We start from the raw sequence: 16,796 nt of genomic DNA, 5'->3' as shown, positions 1-16,796 counted from the left end.
AGCAAACAGATAGTCCACCGCCGGACTATCTAACTCATTTGAAGGCCAATGTAGACAAAGTATTATCGAGGCTTCACCCCCTGCCCCCCCCCGTGTCCTATGCATACGTACACTGTCAGTAGACCCCCCATACGGAAGCGTACGCATTTGGGTTAACCCCCCCTCTACCCCCTCCATGGGTACGTACTCAATGGATGGCCCCTTGCCATGAAGGTCAACGCGACGCGCGAAGGGGATGGTGCGGCTAGCGTCACGCCCGGCCGCCTTTGTATCTCCGGTGGTGATGTTTACCCACCGTAACCAGGCATTCATTTCAGGCTGATGACCGAATCACGTGGAAATTTGCCCGATCTCAGATCACATTTCAGAATGTAAGTGGGATTGAGCCCTGGACAGTGCTTGGGATGCGTGTCCACTGCTGTGGGACTGTACAAGGTGGTGTTCGGCGGAGTGAATTGCAGAAAAATACATTGTTGTACTGTACGTTGCGCCCACATCTATGCCCCCACCCCCACCCCCCCCTGCTTTTACCAAACTCACACTGAATAGCATGCCGAGCGAAATACAGTTCGGGTTTAAACGAAATAACACCACCAGCACGCCATAGGGAGGCCCCTGGGTCTAGGGCCGGACTGACACCACGGCCGCCACACGTGTAAGCGTCTCCGGGAAAGTGACAGCAGTGCAGCCGAGCCTGCGGTCGAGACCGCACCGGCCTTGGTCCACGAGATGCTCGGCTGGGGATCCCCGCGTGCCTCGCACAGGAAGTCCACGGTCTGACCCTCCACCAGCGTCTGGTTGGTGGGCAACACCACGAACTCTGGCGGCTCTGTGTGGGACACAACCGCACGGGTGATCCGTAAGTCGCCTCCCTCTCTCCTCACTCTGTTGCCCTCCTCGCTGTCAACTACCTCGTCTCTCTCATCTCTCTCTCTCTCTCTACTCCCCACCTCAATGCACTCTCCTACCTCGTCTCTCTTATTCGGGTATTGTTCCTACCCAGTGCAACAGTTGCAACATTTAAGAAATGTGTGGCCAATCACAGCGAGTCGAGAGGTATCATATGACCACCCGCGTGTTTGTTTAACCTAAGAAAGTAAATTTTAATCCATGTCTGAAACTATTCTCATCATAACGTATGTTTACATGTTTAAAAATAATACGGGCAATTATTTTATTTATTCAGTATTTTTTCCGTGCATAGCCAACTGATAAGCGTGATTGGCTACGTACGGTGCGAAAGAGGTTCAACATACAACGTACATATTTCTTGTTTCCCATATATAATGTTGCACCCGGTTTCTAAATACTGTATTACTGATGAATAATATTAACAAGAATGTCATAATTATTTTTTTATCGATGTCATTCTCTTAAAATACCAAACAAGGACTCGACGTCTTTACGTGCAGCCATTGGCCGGAGAGAGAAATGCAGCAGAAAGTTTCACTTCATTAAAACTATTTAGATTCTTTTGTTTTAATTACTAAATGGAATCAAACCTGCTAAAGTCGGCCGGCTGAATACCGTACGATGAACTTCTTTCGCACCGTGCGTAGCCAACCAAAATGCGACTTCAATCAAGATTTAAAAGTGCCTAAATAAATCCACTCCATTTGCCACGCAAATGTACTGAACGGCCGGTGGACCTAGTTAGGTCCACCGGCTGGCTGCAGGTTGCAACGGAGCCGTGCGTGCATTGTAAACAAACTTTTCCAGGAAACGATTTTCTCCTCCCCCCCCCCCGCCACCAACGCCTCCGTTCGCGTTTCGTAGACGTGGGGAGGGCGATTTGAACCCTGAGAACGCTGGCAAAAACTAGCATCGCTCACCGAGAAAAATATTTTTCTGACGGTCAATTTATTTTAGCAAAGAGTCCTTTTGTTTGGAAACATTTTTATTAGCGTTGGGTGAGGAAGTACGCCCACCCTGTAATAAGGTTTTAATTTAAACAAATACAATTTTATACCAGCGTTTAAAATGCACGGTTCTTCATTTTCAAGAGGACTTACTCTAAAGGGCGTTTATTTTGCAGGTCACGTGCAGTACACACCCGTACGTAAAGCTGTTTTCGCAACGTCTTCCAGGAAACACACCCCCTTTCTCTCTCTCGCTTCCACGACAAATGACGTCTGTCACTCTTTCTGTGAATCGGCGCACACCTCTGCTCGCCAGCCAATGGGCCAGCCCCGCAGAAAGCCGTCATTGCACCCATTTGCGGAATGATCAACACAAAAAACGATGCGAATGGTAGAACGGCCCCCATAGAAGGTGGCATGAAATTGTCTTTTGAGGAATCTGTGCTGCAGCCAATTGGAAACATCAACAAAAACGCTCCCAACGCAGCACCGCGAGACGAAATCCAGACAAGACGACAATTTTGGTTCCCAACCATTTACTCATCGTTCTTGGCCAATCATCGAAGACAGTCACTGCATCACGTGCTTTCAGTGGCGCGTCTACGGCCATCTGGAGCGCTCTTCCTTCCAATATTAGGAAGCCACTGGAGCTGTGCGCTTTTAACATCTACGTTGAAAACTCATTTCTTTAGAACTGATTTTCGCGTTTAGTTTGTTGTCCTTTTACTCATTGGTTTTTTTTTGGTGAAGTCACGTAGGTAGAAAAAAAATAATAGATCACGACGTTTCAATCGCCACACAAGCAACCGTCTTCAGGTGGGAAGACGATTGCTTAGTGTGGCGATCACGAAAGCTTCAAAATCAAGATTGTCGTCCTTCCCCCGCACCTCCGATTAGCGTGGCTACGGTCCGTGCCAAAGTAGTTCAACACACAAAGACAAAGACAAAGATCCCCCATATAGCCTTAACAGACTGTAGGGGCAAGTGCTGTTAGCGAGCACCTATGAAGGCCGGAACGGTACACGAGGGGGTGGGTGGCCAGCACCACGCCCGACCGCCTTTGTCTCCCTAGTGGCAATGTTTACACACCGCACCAGGTACTCATTTGAGGCTGAGTCGACCTAGGGGAGGCCCGGGACCGGTTCAGAAAATCGTCACTGGTGTCGGCCGTGAGCGGGAAACGAACCCGCGTCGCCAGGTTCATAGCGCAGCGCGCTAACCGCTACACTATCGCTAACCGCTACACTATAGTGTAGCGGTTAGCGCGCTGCGCTATGAACCCGGCGACACGGGTTCAATTCCCGCTCACGGCCAACACCAGTGACGATTTTCTGAACCGATCCCGGGCCTCCCCTAGGTCGACTCAGCCTCAAATGAGTACCTGGTGCGGTGTGTAAACATCGCCACTAGGGAGACAAAGGCGGTCGGGCGTGGTGCTGGCCACCCACCCCCTCGTGTACCGTTACCGGCCTTCATAGGTGCTCGCTAACAGCACTTGCCCCTACAGTCTGTTAAGGCTACATGGGGGATCTTTATCTTTGTTCAACACACACACACACACACGCACGCACGCACACACACGCACACACACGCGCGTGCGCGCGCAGATAGACGCACACCTTGCACGATGATGAGCGCGCTGGCGCGCACGGCGTCCTGGTTGTTGGACGCGTGGCACGAGTACTGCCCCGCGTCGGCGCGCGACGCGTTGTGGATGTGCAGGCCGCCCGTGGGCGGCGTGGAGAAGCGGGGGTCGCGGGGCAGCGACGAGCCGTCGCCGCGAGTCCACGTGATGCGCGGGGTCGGGTGTCCCGTCGCGCTGCACTCCAGCGTCACGCTCTCCCCCACCAGCACCTCCGTGTTCTGGGGCTGGATCACGAAGGTCGCCGGGGCTTACGGGGGTCGGTGGGGGAAGGGGGGGGGGGGGGGGTCGGGCAGAGTTTTGTGAGGATCGAGAGCAAAGCAGGAGATGCGACCGGCATCATATCAGGGTGCCTGCTGCTTTGAGGTTGAGGTCACACTCACGTGACGGTTGAGTCGTGTATGAGGCTACGCATGTTAAAGGGCTTCATCTTCCACGCATCTGTACCACTCGTATTGGGGGTGTCCCGCTGTCCTTGCCAACCTTCTCAACGCTGCCCATGTCCTGCGCCATCTCTCTTTCCGCTCCTCGGGCCACCGTGTCCGATCGCACTACATCGCCCCCCCCCCCCACCCCCACCCAGCTCTTCTTCTTCTGCCTGCCTCTTGATCTCTTGCCTTCCACTTGCATCACTTGCACCTTCTGACCCACATAATTTTCCTGTTGTCTCTCCAAATGACCGAACCACACCAGCCTTTTCTCTCTCTCTCATCTTCTCTGTGATTTCTCGACCACCATTACCTATGTAAATGAAGCCCCTACTCTTATTTTCTCCAACCACGGATTTATTCCATTGTCTCACCATCGTTTAGTCGCTTTCTTGTCACTCTTTTATCGCTGCTATATTGGTTTACGATCCAGTAAACCTCACACTTTGGGACCACCGTCAATGTCAAGGACTCGTTTCTACCAAATCGAGTGGTCATCAGAGCAGACCAAATCATTATTTTTTTTCCTCGTTCTCAACTTTTGAGCTCCCCTGCCTTTCATTATTTTCCCCAGATCCGATCACCTTGTTCAACTCAAGGAAAGTGTTTGTGATTCGATCTGCTCTATCATTATTCGCGCTCTCCCTGGGTGACTGCTTGTGCTCAGCAACTAAGAAAGAAAAAGCACACGTTCTTCTATGCAGTGATAGATCATTCGGCTGTTTACACATTCGCTAGTACATTAGTTCGTGATCGTTGGAATAGTGCCCTCTACACCGGGAGGTCTCAACGCTTTACATCTCACATCTCATCTCACGCATTTGAAAGGGCACCACCATTGGCAGCTGTCCCTGCGCAGCACCAGGTGACTCAGCACCCTGGCCTGCAATCAGGCATTAGGCTGCCGGTAGGGCGGACGATGATCGCTCTGTATAATCACAATTTATTCATTTTGCGGGTAATATTACATTTTTGGTAATTCGGACCCTGACACCGCCACACGATGACCTCCCCTTGCGAATTGCGAATTTCGTGCGGGGGTCTTTGACGTCCTCCACTCTGAAGCGGACAGCACGTAGCGTCACTATGGGTACTGCAACCCTCAAGAACGATCGGGGTGACCAATGGAGACGAACCGTGAACCTCTGCAAACGACCGGCGAACGCTGCTACTGCAAAGGCCATGTCACCGCCATCGGATGCCGGACTCGACCGTCCATTTGGCTTTAGGGTTTTTTTTCTTCCCATTGCTCAGCAACCTCTGGGTGGCACTGCGAAGCCTGCCTCGGTGGACCGCCCTCCTCCACTTGGCGCACATACCCCACCCAATGGAGCCTCCTCTTCCCTATTATCTCTACAGCACTTTCCAACGTAAACATTATGAACTGAAACCCCCTTAAACACAGTAAGCCTGCTTGACAATGTTTGCTGCGGCACATTATCAGTTGGGCCGGAGTCAGCAGACTCCGGCCGCCTGGGGCCAAAAGCACACACAGACCACTCCGCGCGCGTTTCCCTCCGCGTGTGGAGCCGCAAACACCAGAACCTGAACATCCATGCCTGGCAGTGGGGGTAAGGGACAGGAATCTCGAGGGTGGAGCACACCAGACAAGCAAATGCTCACCCTACCATTAATCAACTAGCCAGCCAGCCACTAGAACAGTGGTTCTTAACCTGGGTTCGATCGAACCCCAGGGGTTCGGTGAGTCGATCTCAGGGGTTCGGCAGAGCCCCCGCCACGGAGGTCCGGACACACTTGAATTATTGTGTAAATTTGTGATGACACACACGGCCCGCTTGGCCATCACTGGCTGCAGATGATCATGCTACACTGCTTGGCCAATCAGCGCTGCGGGGAATTTAGTGCGTACTCAGTAGTCAACGTGTGACTGTTGTTGTCGTACGTCGTGTGATTTCTTTAATATTTTATCCATACTAACTATGTCGGGCAAAAGAAGAAAGTGGTCGGACGAATATGTACAACATGGATTCTCATGTATCACGGAACGTGATGGGAGTGAGCGTCCTATCTCCATGATTTGCAACGCCAAGTTGAGCAACTCTAGTCTTGCACCGGCAAAACTAAAGGAACACTTCTTGAAGCTGCATGGAGACGGGGAATACAAGAACACAACACTTGCTGAATTCAGGGTGAAGAGAGCCAGATTCGATGAAAGGGCCACTCTGCCTGCTCTTGGATTTGTACCTGTTAACAAACCGATCCTGACAGCATCGTACGAAGTTGCTTACCTGATCGCAAAGCAGGGCAAGCCACACACCATTGGTGAAACACTTGTGAAACCAGCTGCATTAAAGATGGCGAATCTGATACTCGGAACAGCGGCCGAAGGTAAATTATCCCAAATTCCCCTTTCAAATGACACCGTCAGTGACAGAATAGAAGACATGAGTAAAGACATCTTGGCTCAAGTAGTCGCGGATCTGATTTCAAGCCCGGCAAAATTCAGCCTTCAACTCGACGAAACCACAGACGTGTCTGATCTAAGCCAGCTTGCTGTTTTTGTACGCTATGTGAAAGACGACATGATAAAAGAAGAGTTTTTATTTTGTAAGCCTCTTACAACAACAACGAAGGCAGCCGATGTGAAGAAGCTTGTGGATGACTTCTTCAGAGACAACAATCTTTCATGGGATATGGTTTCTGCAGTTTGTACGGACGGAGCTCCAGTCATGCTGGGAAGAAAGTCTGGTTTTGGTGCGCTAGTAAAGGCCGATGCACCACACATCATTGTGACGCATTGTATTCTGCACAGGCATGCGTTGGCAACAAAAACTTACCTCCAAAAATGGCAGAAGTATTAAAAACTGTGGTGGAATGTGTGAACTATGTGCGAAAAAGTGCTCTGAGGCACCGCATCTTCAGTGAGCTGTGTAAAGAAATGGGCTCTGAATTTGAGGTACTTCTGCTCCATTCTAATATTCGGTGGTTATCCCGGGGACAGGTGCTGAATCGTGTTTTTGCCATGCGTGTGGAATTAGCCCTGTTTTTGCAAGAGCACCAACACTGCCATGCAGATTGCTTCAAAAATCCTGAGTTCATTCTCATTTTAGCGTACATGGCTGATATATTCGCAGCTCTCAATCATCTCAATCAGCAGATGCAGGGTGGTGGAGTCAATATCATGGAAGCGGAATAACACCTGAAGGCTTTTCAAAAAAAGCTACCGTTATGGAAACGACGAACAGAGAACAATAACTTCGCAAACTTCCCGCTTCTGGACGACTGTGCAAGTAAGATCGAAGATGTGTCTGGAATCGGAGATATTTCTGTATCCACGGAACTGAAGCAAACAATTGCCACGCACTTAGATGAGCTTGCAAAGTCTCTCGACGGATATTTCCCTACAAGAGAGGCATATCCAGCATGGGTGAGACAGCCGTTCACGTTTGCTGTTGAAACAGCAGATGTCAATGATGAATTCCTCGACGAAATCATTGAAATTCAGCAGAGCTAGGTTCAACAGCAACTCTTCAGAACAACAACGCTCTCAACGTTTTGGTGTCGACAAATGAACAAGTATCCAGTTATTGCTAAGAAAGCCCTGGATTTTTTTATACCATTTGTTACAACATATCTTTGTGAGCAATCCTTTTCGAGGATGCTGGACATAAAAACGAAGAAAAGGAACAGACTTTGCTGTGAAAATGACATGAGAGTGGCACTTGCCAAGGTGAAGCCACGCATATCTGAACTGATCTCTCAAAGGCAACAGCAGAAGTCACATTGATTTCCAGGTATGTAATTTGTTGTGAGTTTATGCATTGTGTTGGTTTTATTCTTTGAACAAGGTAATGTTCATGCATGGCTCATTTTGTGTACCAGTAAAAAACATATCTGTCTTGAATTTGAAAAAAATCACATTTTATTTTTCACTAAAGAGGGGTTCGGTGAATGCGCATATGAAACTGGTGGGGTTCGGTACCTCCAACAAGGTTAAGAACCACTGCACTAGAACTAGCCATAACCATTAACGAACTCGCCAACCAGCCACTAAAACCAGCCACTAGAATTAGCCGTAACCCCAAACAAACTCGCCAACCAGCCACTAGAATTAGCCATAACCACTAACGAACTAGCCGGCCAGCTACTAGAACTAGACATCGCCTCTAACCAACTAGCTAGCCACTAGAACTAGCTATAACCCCTAACGAACTAGCCAGCCACTAGAACCCGCCATAGCCTCTCACCAACTAGCCAGCCAGCCACTAGGACTAGCCATAGCTTCTAACCAACTAGCCAGCCACGAGAACTATCCCTTTCACTCACACTAATTATAACATAACCAACCAGCCACTAGTACTAGCCATAGTACTACCCCCTATCCAACTAGCCAGCCAGTCACGAGTGCTGCCCACCCCCTCCCCCCCACCGTTCACGTGACGTCTGTGGGCCCCACTCACTGGGTCCTCCGTAGTAGCGCAGCAGAGCCTCGCTCGTCTTCGCCTCCCCCGCCACGTTCTTAGCCATGCACTGGTAGATCCCTTGGTCGGATTCGCGCGTGTTGCGGATCATCAGCGTGCCGTTCTCCAGCAGGTCCAGCCGATCCTCGGTCATGTCCACCTCGTTGCTGCGGTGCGCAAGAGAGGGAGGACGTGGGCACGCCGGGTCAAATGGCTCCTACGCCCACACGTGTTTGAATCGCGAATGCATTGTGCGGTCCTTCCTTCTCGATTGAGCAATGTATGGGTACGTGTGTACGTTGAGCTTCTTTCGCACCGTACGTAGGCAACCGCACTAATCGGAGGTGCGGGGGAAGGGCAGCCAACTAAAACACAAAAAGCAGTTCAAAAGAAATGAGTTTTCAATCTACATTTTCAAATGCATTGGTATGGAACTGGAGTTTCTCACGACCAGGGAACATTGCTCCAACCTTGCGCAGTTCATTATTTTACCGTGTTCAAAATAAATATCATGATGCGCTTTAAAGGATTCACAATAAAAATGAATTGGGGTTGCGAGTCCGTTCACCGTCTTTCTACCCGCTGATTTTCATTCCCGGTGAAGCTGATGTTGACGGTGTGTGTACGTGCGACAATACGTGATGTGACGGACCCGCCGCATGTCGCCTCAGTTAAAAAATAAATATGCATTTGTTTTACGTGTTTGGCATATTGCTGTCAATAAACCACAAGAAAAGGCATGACACACGTAATTAGTGAAGTTGGGTTATAGAGAGTAACATCGACCTCACATTGGGTAATGCTTTGTGTACATTTCGTGACTTTGAGTCTGTGGATTTACCCAAGTTGACTTCCCACAAAGAGCATTCATCGACAGCACCGCCCTACAGAGGAAACATTATACAAGAGGCAATGTGCGAGAATGGCCTATGGCTAGGAATTTGGAACTCTGCTGCCCAACAAACTTGAGACACTAAAGGATCGAATATGGATTATTTAGATTTGAAGTTTTCGTGACTGCAGGAATCCATACTCTTTGGTTCTTTCGGTAAAGTCACGTGGGTAGAAAAAATAATAATAGATCACGACGTTTCCATCGCAACACAAGCAACCGTGTTCAGGTGGTGTGGTTATCGCACCTGATGACGATTGCTTGTGTGGTTGTCCCACCTGATGACGATTGCTTGTGTTGCGATCGAAACGTCGTGATCTATTATTATTTTCCTACTACCTACGTGACTTTACCGAAAGAACCAAAGAGTTTGGATTATTTGTTGTGTGGAATTGTCGCCCTTAAAAAGGGGGTCACTTTCTCATTTATAAAGGAAACAGGAACATGAAAGCTAAATACAAAACAAAAGTTATTCAGAGCAATTTCATTGGCCCACCGGGACAGGTTTGACTATAAATATAACCGGGATGTAAACATTGGCTCAGGCGCGTATTCATGGCATGTGCTTGGAGCCCTTTTAGGCAAACTGGGGCTTTAAATGAGTAGCTAAATTAAATAAAAAAAGATTTTGAAAGTCGAGGGCGAGGTGGATGAACGGTCCCGTAACTTTAACGAATTTTAAACCGTGCGCTCTTGCGGAAAACAACCGTTCATAACGAGTGCACTTGACGCAGGAGGCGTCGAATGTTGTAAACTGGTCATTCGTGTGTTGTGCTTGGCAGAACGCACCCGTGAGGCCGCACTAACGTTCCGCGTGCCCGTGTCTGTTTTAAGTCAGGAAACTGGCTGGGTCCGTGAATTAACGGTTCAGGTGAGCCAGGATTCTATATTTAAAAAAAAAATGCTTTTAAAGGGTGGCATTCTACTTCGTATTTAAGTGAAGAAGAAGGATATTTAAGAACACCGCCAACGTGCGCCCCACGTGCTCAAGACGTGCATTTGCCAGTCACCAGCTGCCATCAGCCGGGGGTGAACTTTGTACACATTCCTATGACAGGAACAAGTCTCTCTCTCTGTAGGGGCGCCGCTGTGGTGGTGCGGCTTCACCAGCTGGTGCTCAATGTACCCACCCGAGAGGAATCACGATGATGATGGCGAGAATGATCATGAAATTAACTATAAAGAGGATGATATTGTTAACGATGGTAGTTGATGGCGGTGACGATGACAATGATGATAATGATACTAATGTCGATGACAATGACCATGATGAACACAGTAACTATGGTGATCACGATGACAACGACCATGACGAACACAGTAACCATGGTGATCACGATGACAACGACCATGATGAACACAGTAACTATGGTGATCATGATGACAACGACGATGACGAACACAGTAACCATGGTGATCACGATGACAACGACCATGATGAACACAGTAACCATGGTGATCACGATGACAACGACGATGATGAACACAGTAACCATGGTGATCACGATGACAACGACCATAATGAACACAGTAACTATGGTGATCACGATGACAACGATGATGATGAACACAGTAACCATGGTGATCACGTTGACAACGACGATGATGAACACAGTAACCATGGTGATCACGACGACAACGACAATGATGAACACAGTAACCATGGCGATCACGACGACAACGACGATGATGAACACAGTAACCATGGTGATCACGATGACAACGACGATGACGCTCGTGAAAATAACGAAAACGACAATGACGGTATCAACGACGACGACGATCATGATGGGCGATTGTGACGATGACACTTTGATTAGAGGAGCGCCAGCGGGACGGTGCGCTGGTGGCCAGCGACCGATCAACGTACGCGCGCGTACGTTGGAACTTCTCACGCACCGCACGTGGCCAACCATGCCAGTCGGAAGCGCAGCAGACAATGTCGACCGCAGCGGCGGTGGCGTCTCACTTGTTGTGCAGCCAGATGATCTCGGGCTTGGGGTTCCCCTCGGCGTGGCACGTGAAGTGGACCGTCTTGCCCAGCGTCACGTCCACGTCCCTCGGCTCCGCCAAGATGCGGGGCCGCTCTGTGTCAGTCGGTCGGTCGGTCGCGCGCGCGGGGGGGGGGGGGGTACAGAGGTGGTTCGAAACACACACAAAAAGGGCCAGGCAAGGAGGTTCAGTCGAAGGGGGCCGAGCTGCTGCGGCATGATGCGTGCGTGCCGCTGAGCTGGAGTCCGTGTTGTGCGCGGCACTGCCATTTAGATCTCGGGACCGCAATCCCGCTGACCGATGGGAAATTTCCGTTGCCCGCGGCGGCGGCGGCGTCACGGTCAGCAACGGTGCAGCGAGCATTTTGTGTCTTGCAATCGGAAGGCAGATGGGGACCGTCGCCGGTCCTGTGCCCGCCATTCACCAGCCGGCACTCACCGCCGTGGGGGAGTGCGGCGAAACAACCAACGTGACCGGTGCGTCGAGGCGAAGCCATTATCCAGCGAGTCGGTGCGGGTACGTGAATGAGACCGTAGATATGAGGCTACAGCGTTGTAAAAATATCGACTTGCTGTGCCGCACTCTGCCTACAACGGAGTAATGCAGCAGCCTACAGCAGCTGTGGTTCTGCATTGTGGTGGTGGGGGTGGGGAGGTCACCTATCCGAGCGCTGACCAGGCTCAAGCCTGCTCAGCTTCCGAGATCTGCTGAGAGCAGGTGTAGACGCTCCGTCGTGTCCCTATGAACACTAAATCAAGACAAAACGAATTGTATGGAGCTGCTGACGAGGGCACGTCGTTACCTCGAGCACGAGTGCACCTCTACGTGGCTGCGTCTGCGTGCGCATGTGTACGTGAACCGCTCTTGGGACTCGGCCTCGGTGCCGTTGTGCAAACATCAGCACTGGGGAGACGAGGACAGCCGGGCGTGGGGCCGACCCCCCCCCCACACACACACACACACGCCGTGCCGCTCTTCGTAGACGCTCGCTAACAGCTGTGAGCTACACGGTGGGGAACTCTGTCCGTGTGCCGCTGCGTGTCGCTACCGGCGTGCGGCTCGCCGCAGTCGAACTCCTCGGCGCTGAGCGAGACGAGCGTGCGTCCGTACAGGCTCGCCGGCTGCTCGCAGGTGGCGGCCGCCTGCCCGTTGCCGTGCTTCAGGATGGACTTGAGAAGGTTTGACAGCCACTTGAGGTCACACTCGCAAACCAGCCGGTTGGAGTCCAGCCGCCTGCCGCAGAGACAGAGATTCACCGTGCGGCCTTGACGGACCGCTGGGGCAAGCGCCGCTAGCGGGTAGCGCCTGCGATAGGCCGGCACGGCGCACGAGGTGCGTGGGTGGCCAGCGCCACTACCTGCCGCTTTTGTCTCCGAAGTGGCGATGTTTACGCACTGCACCAAGTACTCGTTTTAGTCCGAGTCGACCTAGAGGAGGCCCAGGACCGGTTCAGATCACTGTCACTGGTGTTGGCCGTGAGCGGGAATCGAATTCGGGTTACCGGGTTCGTAGCGCAGTGCGCCAATCACTCCCAGCTTGTCTTTGTTTGTATACATATACAGACATATCAGCACGCACACACACATACGGTGCACACTCCTGCACGCGCAGCAACAACAATAATAATAACAGCCTCCATTCACCATGGTGGTGAGCTCACCGTGGTGTTTGCGCCAGCACTTTGGTGCACTTTGACATCACACACACTATGTTATTGGTTCTTTCGGTAAAGTCACGTAGAAGGGAAACAATAAAATCATCATCAGGTGTGAAAACCACACCTGATGATGATTGCTTGTGTTGCAGTCGAAACGTCGTGAGAATTTTATTGTTTTATATTTTTATCATTTTATTATTTCCCTTCTAAGTGACTTTAACGAAAGAACCAAGAATATGAATCCCTGCAGTCACGAAAGCTTTAAATCAAAAATCACACACACTCACAAACTGACACTCACGCGCGCTCAAACGCGCGTGTGCACACGCATACGCCCATGCGGTAGCCAACACATACTGCATTGACTTACATGAGATACCCGCATGTTTATTGTGTGCCCTCGGACTAAAATGTTAAGTATTTTATATGTCCGGTGACAGTGTTGGAAGATCACAATTACACAAAATCAAGCCGAAGTGGATTAAATTTCAAAAGTTTTAAAATCTAATTTTTTTTCTCTTTCATCCAATAAATTTTAAACCACCACCATCATCATCATAATCAGCCACGATGAAGGCCTCCCAGGCCGCCGCCACCTTTAGCGATCCTCCCATGCAACAATCAATCCAGCGCCTGCAGCTGAGCTGATCTCATCGCTGCATCTCCTTCGGTGGACGTCCTCTCGGACGCAATTCATTCCTTGGCTCCCGCCCCATTATTATTCCTGGCCATCGTCCATCATCTATCCTAGCGACGCGTCCTACCCATGCCCACTCACTATTCTTAGCAGTTTTAATGATGGGCCCTATTCCACGTGTTTCTCCTCTTTGTGATTCCAAGCACGCATCTCACCACGCTGCTTTGCGCACTTTTCAGGGGTTTTTTTTTTCAGCAGCACGCACCGATTAAGCCACACACATTCTAAATCAAACCGAAAAAAAAAGCGTTATGGCAATCAACGCTTGCCATGTCCCGTCCCGGACACGTGCGCTCTCAGACCGTACCTCTACCGCGACCCGACCTTGGCTCACACAACGACTACCGTGATTGGACGCGGACGTTCACCGACGACCGGGAGGGGGGCGGGGGTGGTGGTGGGGGAAGCCGACGCGGCTGCTCACAGTCGCTTGAGGGAGTCGAGGTGGAAGAAGGCCCGGGCGGGGATGCGTGCGATCTTGTTGTTGTGCAGAAACCTGCCCCGGTGCGAAAGAAGTTCAACGTGCGTACACGGACCGCTCTCGCCACCGTCACACACGGACGGACGCGAGATGCACCAACGCGTGACGGCGCCCGATCGCGCACGTCCCCACACTGCCCCTGCCCCCCCCCACCCCGTTGGTTACGAGCAGGGCCACAACAACCACACTTTGGAAGTTAGGGGGGGGGGGTCCCGCTCGGGAATGGTCGCCTTGGGGGGGGTGCCCCGCGGTGTCAACATGTTTACTCCCTCGCCTGATCGGCCGGTTCCTGCCATAGGAATGGAGACAAGCGGTGCCCAATGCTTATTTGAGCATGTCGACGCTGAGTTTATTTTGCTCAGGAGGCTCGTGGCATTTTTCCATGAAATACGGTGGCGAGATATCGCCCGGTGTGCAGGAGATCGTGGGTTCGATCTCGACCCTGACGCCTGCTATTTAGAGTTTTGTGTCTCTCTCCCCGTGGTGGTAGCGTGGATTTTTCTCCGGGTCCTCCGTTTTTTCCCTCCACATTCAGAATCGTGGCGTTTGGAGTATTTAGCTGCTGCTATAAATGTCCACGCGATAAGCCACTTCATTGAGCTGTCATTCCTGGCCAGGTTGCTTCTGAAAAAGAGCGACATCGCTCAGTGGGCCGTACCTGGTATAATAATAAAAAAAAATAGTTTAATACTTTTTAATAGTTTGAAGTGAGATTGCAGGTGCACAATTACCCGTTGTTTGATCATTCTCTCATTGATTAATTACTGTTGCCGTGCTATACGTAGTGCAGACACACACCCTGATTAACATGTGTTTAACCAAACTGAACCACTGTCGCGTAATTACGCAGCTGCTGGCTACTGACTCAGCTGGCTGCTAACTGAGCCGGCTGTGCATGCCCCAACTGTGCACGGCAAGGTTCCGTCATCTGCACAACCAGCATCCATGTCACCCTGTTGAAGGGAGGGATAACGCGAAGTCAAAAGTACCACGAATTTTGTTCAAAACACTGTGAGTCAGCCTTTTGCTGGAAACGCTGTGGTCGTGTCAGGGCACCCGCCAGGGGCCGCTCCCACGAGCTGCCTCTGTGTGTTTCTTTATCGATTATTCCCTTTGGGTGACTTCGTCGGGCAGGTGTTATGTAAAAAAAAATCAGTTCGTAATCGGTTAATAATCGTCCATAATCGGTTCCTTTTGGGTTACGTCGTCGTGCAGGAATGACGTCAAAACAAAGTCCTTTAACTCTCCACCACCCAACTAAAAAAATTAAATAAAAATTGTCACGTGGGAAAATAGGTCGATTGAGTTGGGGTTTTTTCAGAAAAAATCGTAACGTTAGAGAGAAAGCAAAATGTTGACGGTCGTACGTGACATTCCGCTGGAGATTGCATCCAGCACCAACAGGACGTTAACAACAGCAACGAATAATGAATCATAACGCTGGGTCGTGAAGGCCGACGTGCACAATTACCCTCCGTGCGTATACACACACCATCTGTGTGCTGTGCACGCGTGTGTCTCTGTGTTGGTGGTGGTGTTGTTGTTGTTGTTGTTTTAAACTCGTGGCTTTTTTGGCCCACGCTATTGTTCTATTGCAGCGGAGGGGGAATTTCTCACTATTTACAGATTTTGGTCCCCTGAGCAGAGACACTCTTTTTTGGCAGGGCATCGCTTCGCCGACGGTTTCGGCATCGCCAAACTTCTTGAGGGCGACGCGAATGCCATCCATCGCCTTCGGTCATTTCTGCTCGGCGTTCACCGCACGCGGTAGAATCACACAATAAATATATTGTCTCGAGCCCACCGACGTGAAAAAAAAATCCATCTGCGGTTCTTAGATTCTGGGCTCCTCTCGGCTAAATACGTGGCAGCTTAATCCGTCGTGACGACGCTCTCCCAAGTGTGGAAAAACGAACGGGCTCATTTGCGGAATGCTTGAGCCGACTTGGCGTGGTCGCGGGCCAGCCGATGGCTTGCACTCTCGCGGGGAGATTTGGCTCAATCATCTTAAAGCCACTTTCGATTCCACTTATCTGCAGTTGGACGCACGCAATGGCGCGTGTAATGTTACACTTTCAAGAGAGAGAAAAAAACATTTGAGCTCGCTGTCAAACTGAATATACTTTACAACAAAAAAACACGTGTCGTGAACGACGTTTAAAATCCAGTTAAGAGCGTCCCCGTGGTTCGCACTCACAACAAGCGCTGGGCAGTGCTCACCTCTGTTGGTGGCGGCCAGGAAAATAACCATCAAAGGTTATTGACGCATTGCACGCGGGATTCAATGGGTCAGCAACCTTTGAGAATGTTCCTCAATGGTAAATGAGTTCGTGTGTACGTTTTTTTTTACTTTTGAAGGATACGTCCGATACTAAATTATTACAAATTGGAAATTTTTCGTAAGGCAATTTAAAGCTGTTCATCTAAAAACGTTACCAACATTTCAATTACATCAGGGCCCCCATGATGCATAGTGCAGTCTCCAACTGTTGTTATTCACTCCATCTCTCTGGCCAGTGCCGGTCTAAAGTTCTGCATTGCTTTAAACCTCATGCAAAACAGTGACGCATATATGATCGGCAACTAGCGTACAACCAGGTAATTCGCTTCCCACGGAGTGCGACACGAAAGCCACAGAAAGCCGGCAAAGGTCGCTCTGAGTAAGAGGTCAAATGAAGCCTCACACGACCACCACAACACTTTGTGGGGCATGACAACAATGACTGC

At 50.4% G+C, this 16,796-nt stretch overlaps 1 protein-coding gene across 1 annotated transcript in view; it reads right to left on the bottom strand.

The window, feature by feature from the left end:
• The window catches only part of LOC116942683 (peroxidasin homolog), an 84,190-nt gene that overhangs the window by 41,761 nt on the left and 25,633 nt on the right, over positions 1-16,796 (bottom strand). The window contains exons 6-11 of the mRNA XM_032954907.2: positions 14,013-14,084; positions 12,283-12,467; positions 11,212-11,329; positions 8,351-8,517; positions 3,479-3,751; positions 713-829 (exon numbers count right to left, since the gene is read on the bottom strand). Of these exons, the coding sequence (XP_032810798.2) occupies positions 713-829; positions 3,479-3,751; positions 8,351-8,517; positions 11,212-11,329; positions 12,283-12,467; positions 14,013-14,084 (932 nt within the window). The remainder of the gene's footprint in view (positions 1-712; positions 830-3,478; positions 3,752-8,350; positions 8,518-11,211; positions 11,330-12,282; positions 12,468-14,012; positions 14,085-16,796) is intronic.

Source organism: Petromyzon marinus, chromosome 15 (assembly GCF_048934315.1).
Source record: "Petromyzon marinus isolate PM22_M1 ecotype Great Lakes invasive population chromosome 15, UKy_Petmar_22M1.pri1.0, whole genome shotgun sequence".
NCBI classification, from domain to species: Eukaryota; Metazoa; Chordata; class Hyperoartia; order Petromyzontiformes; family Petromyzontidae; genus Petromyzon; species Petromyzon marinus.
This window is presented reverse-complemented; position numbering and strand designations above follow the sequence as displayed.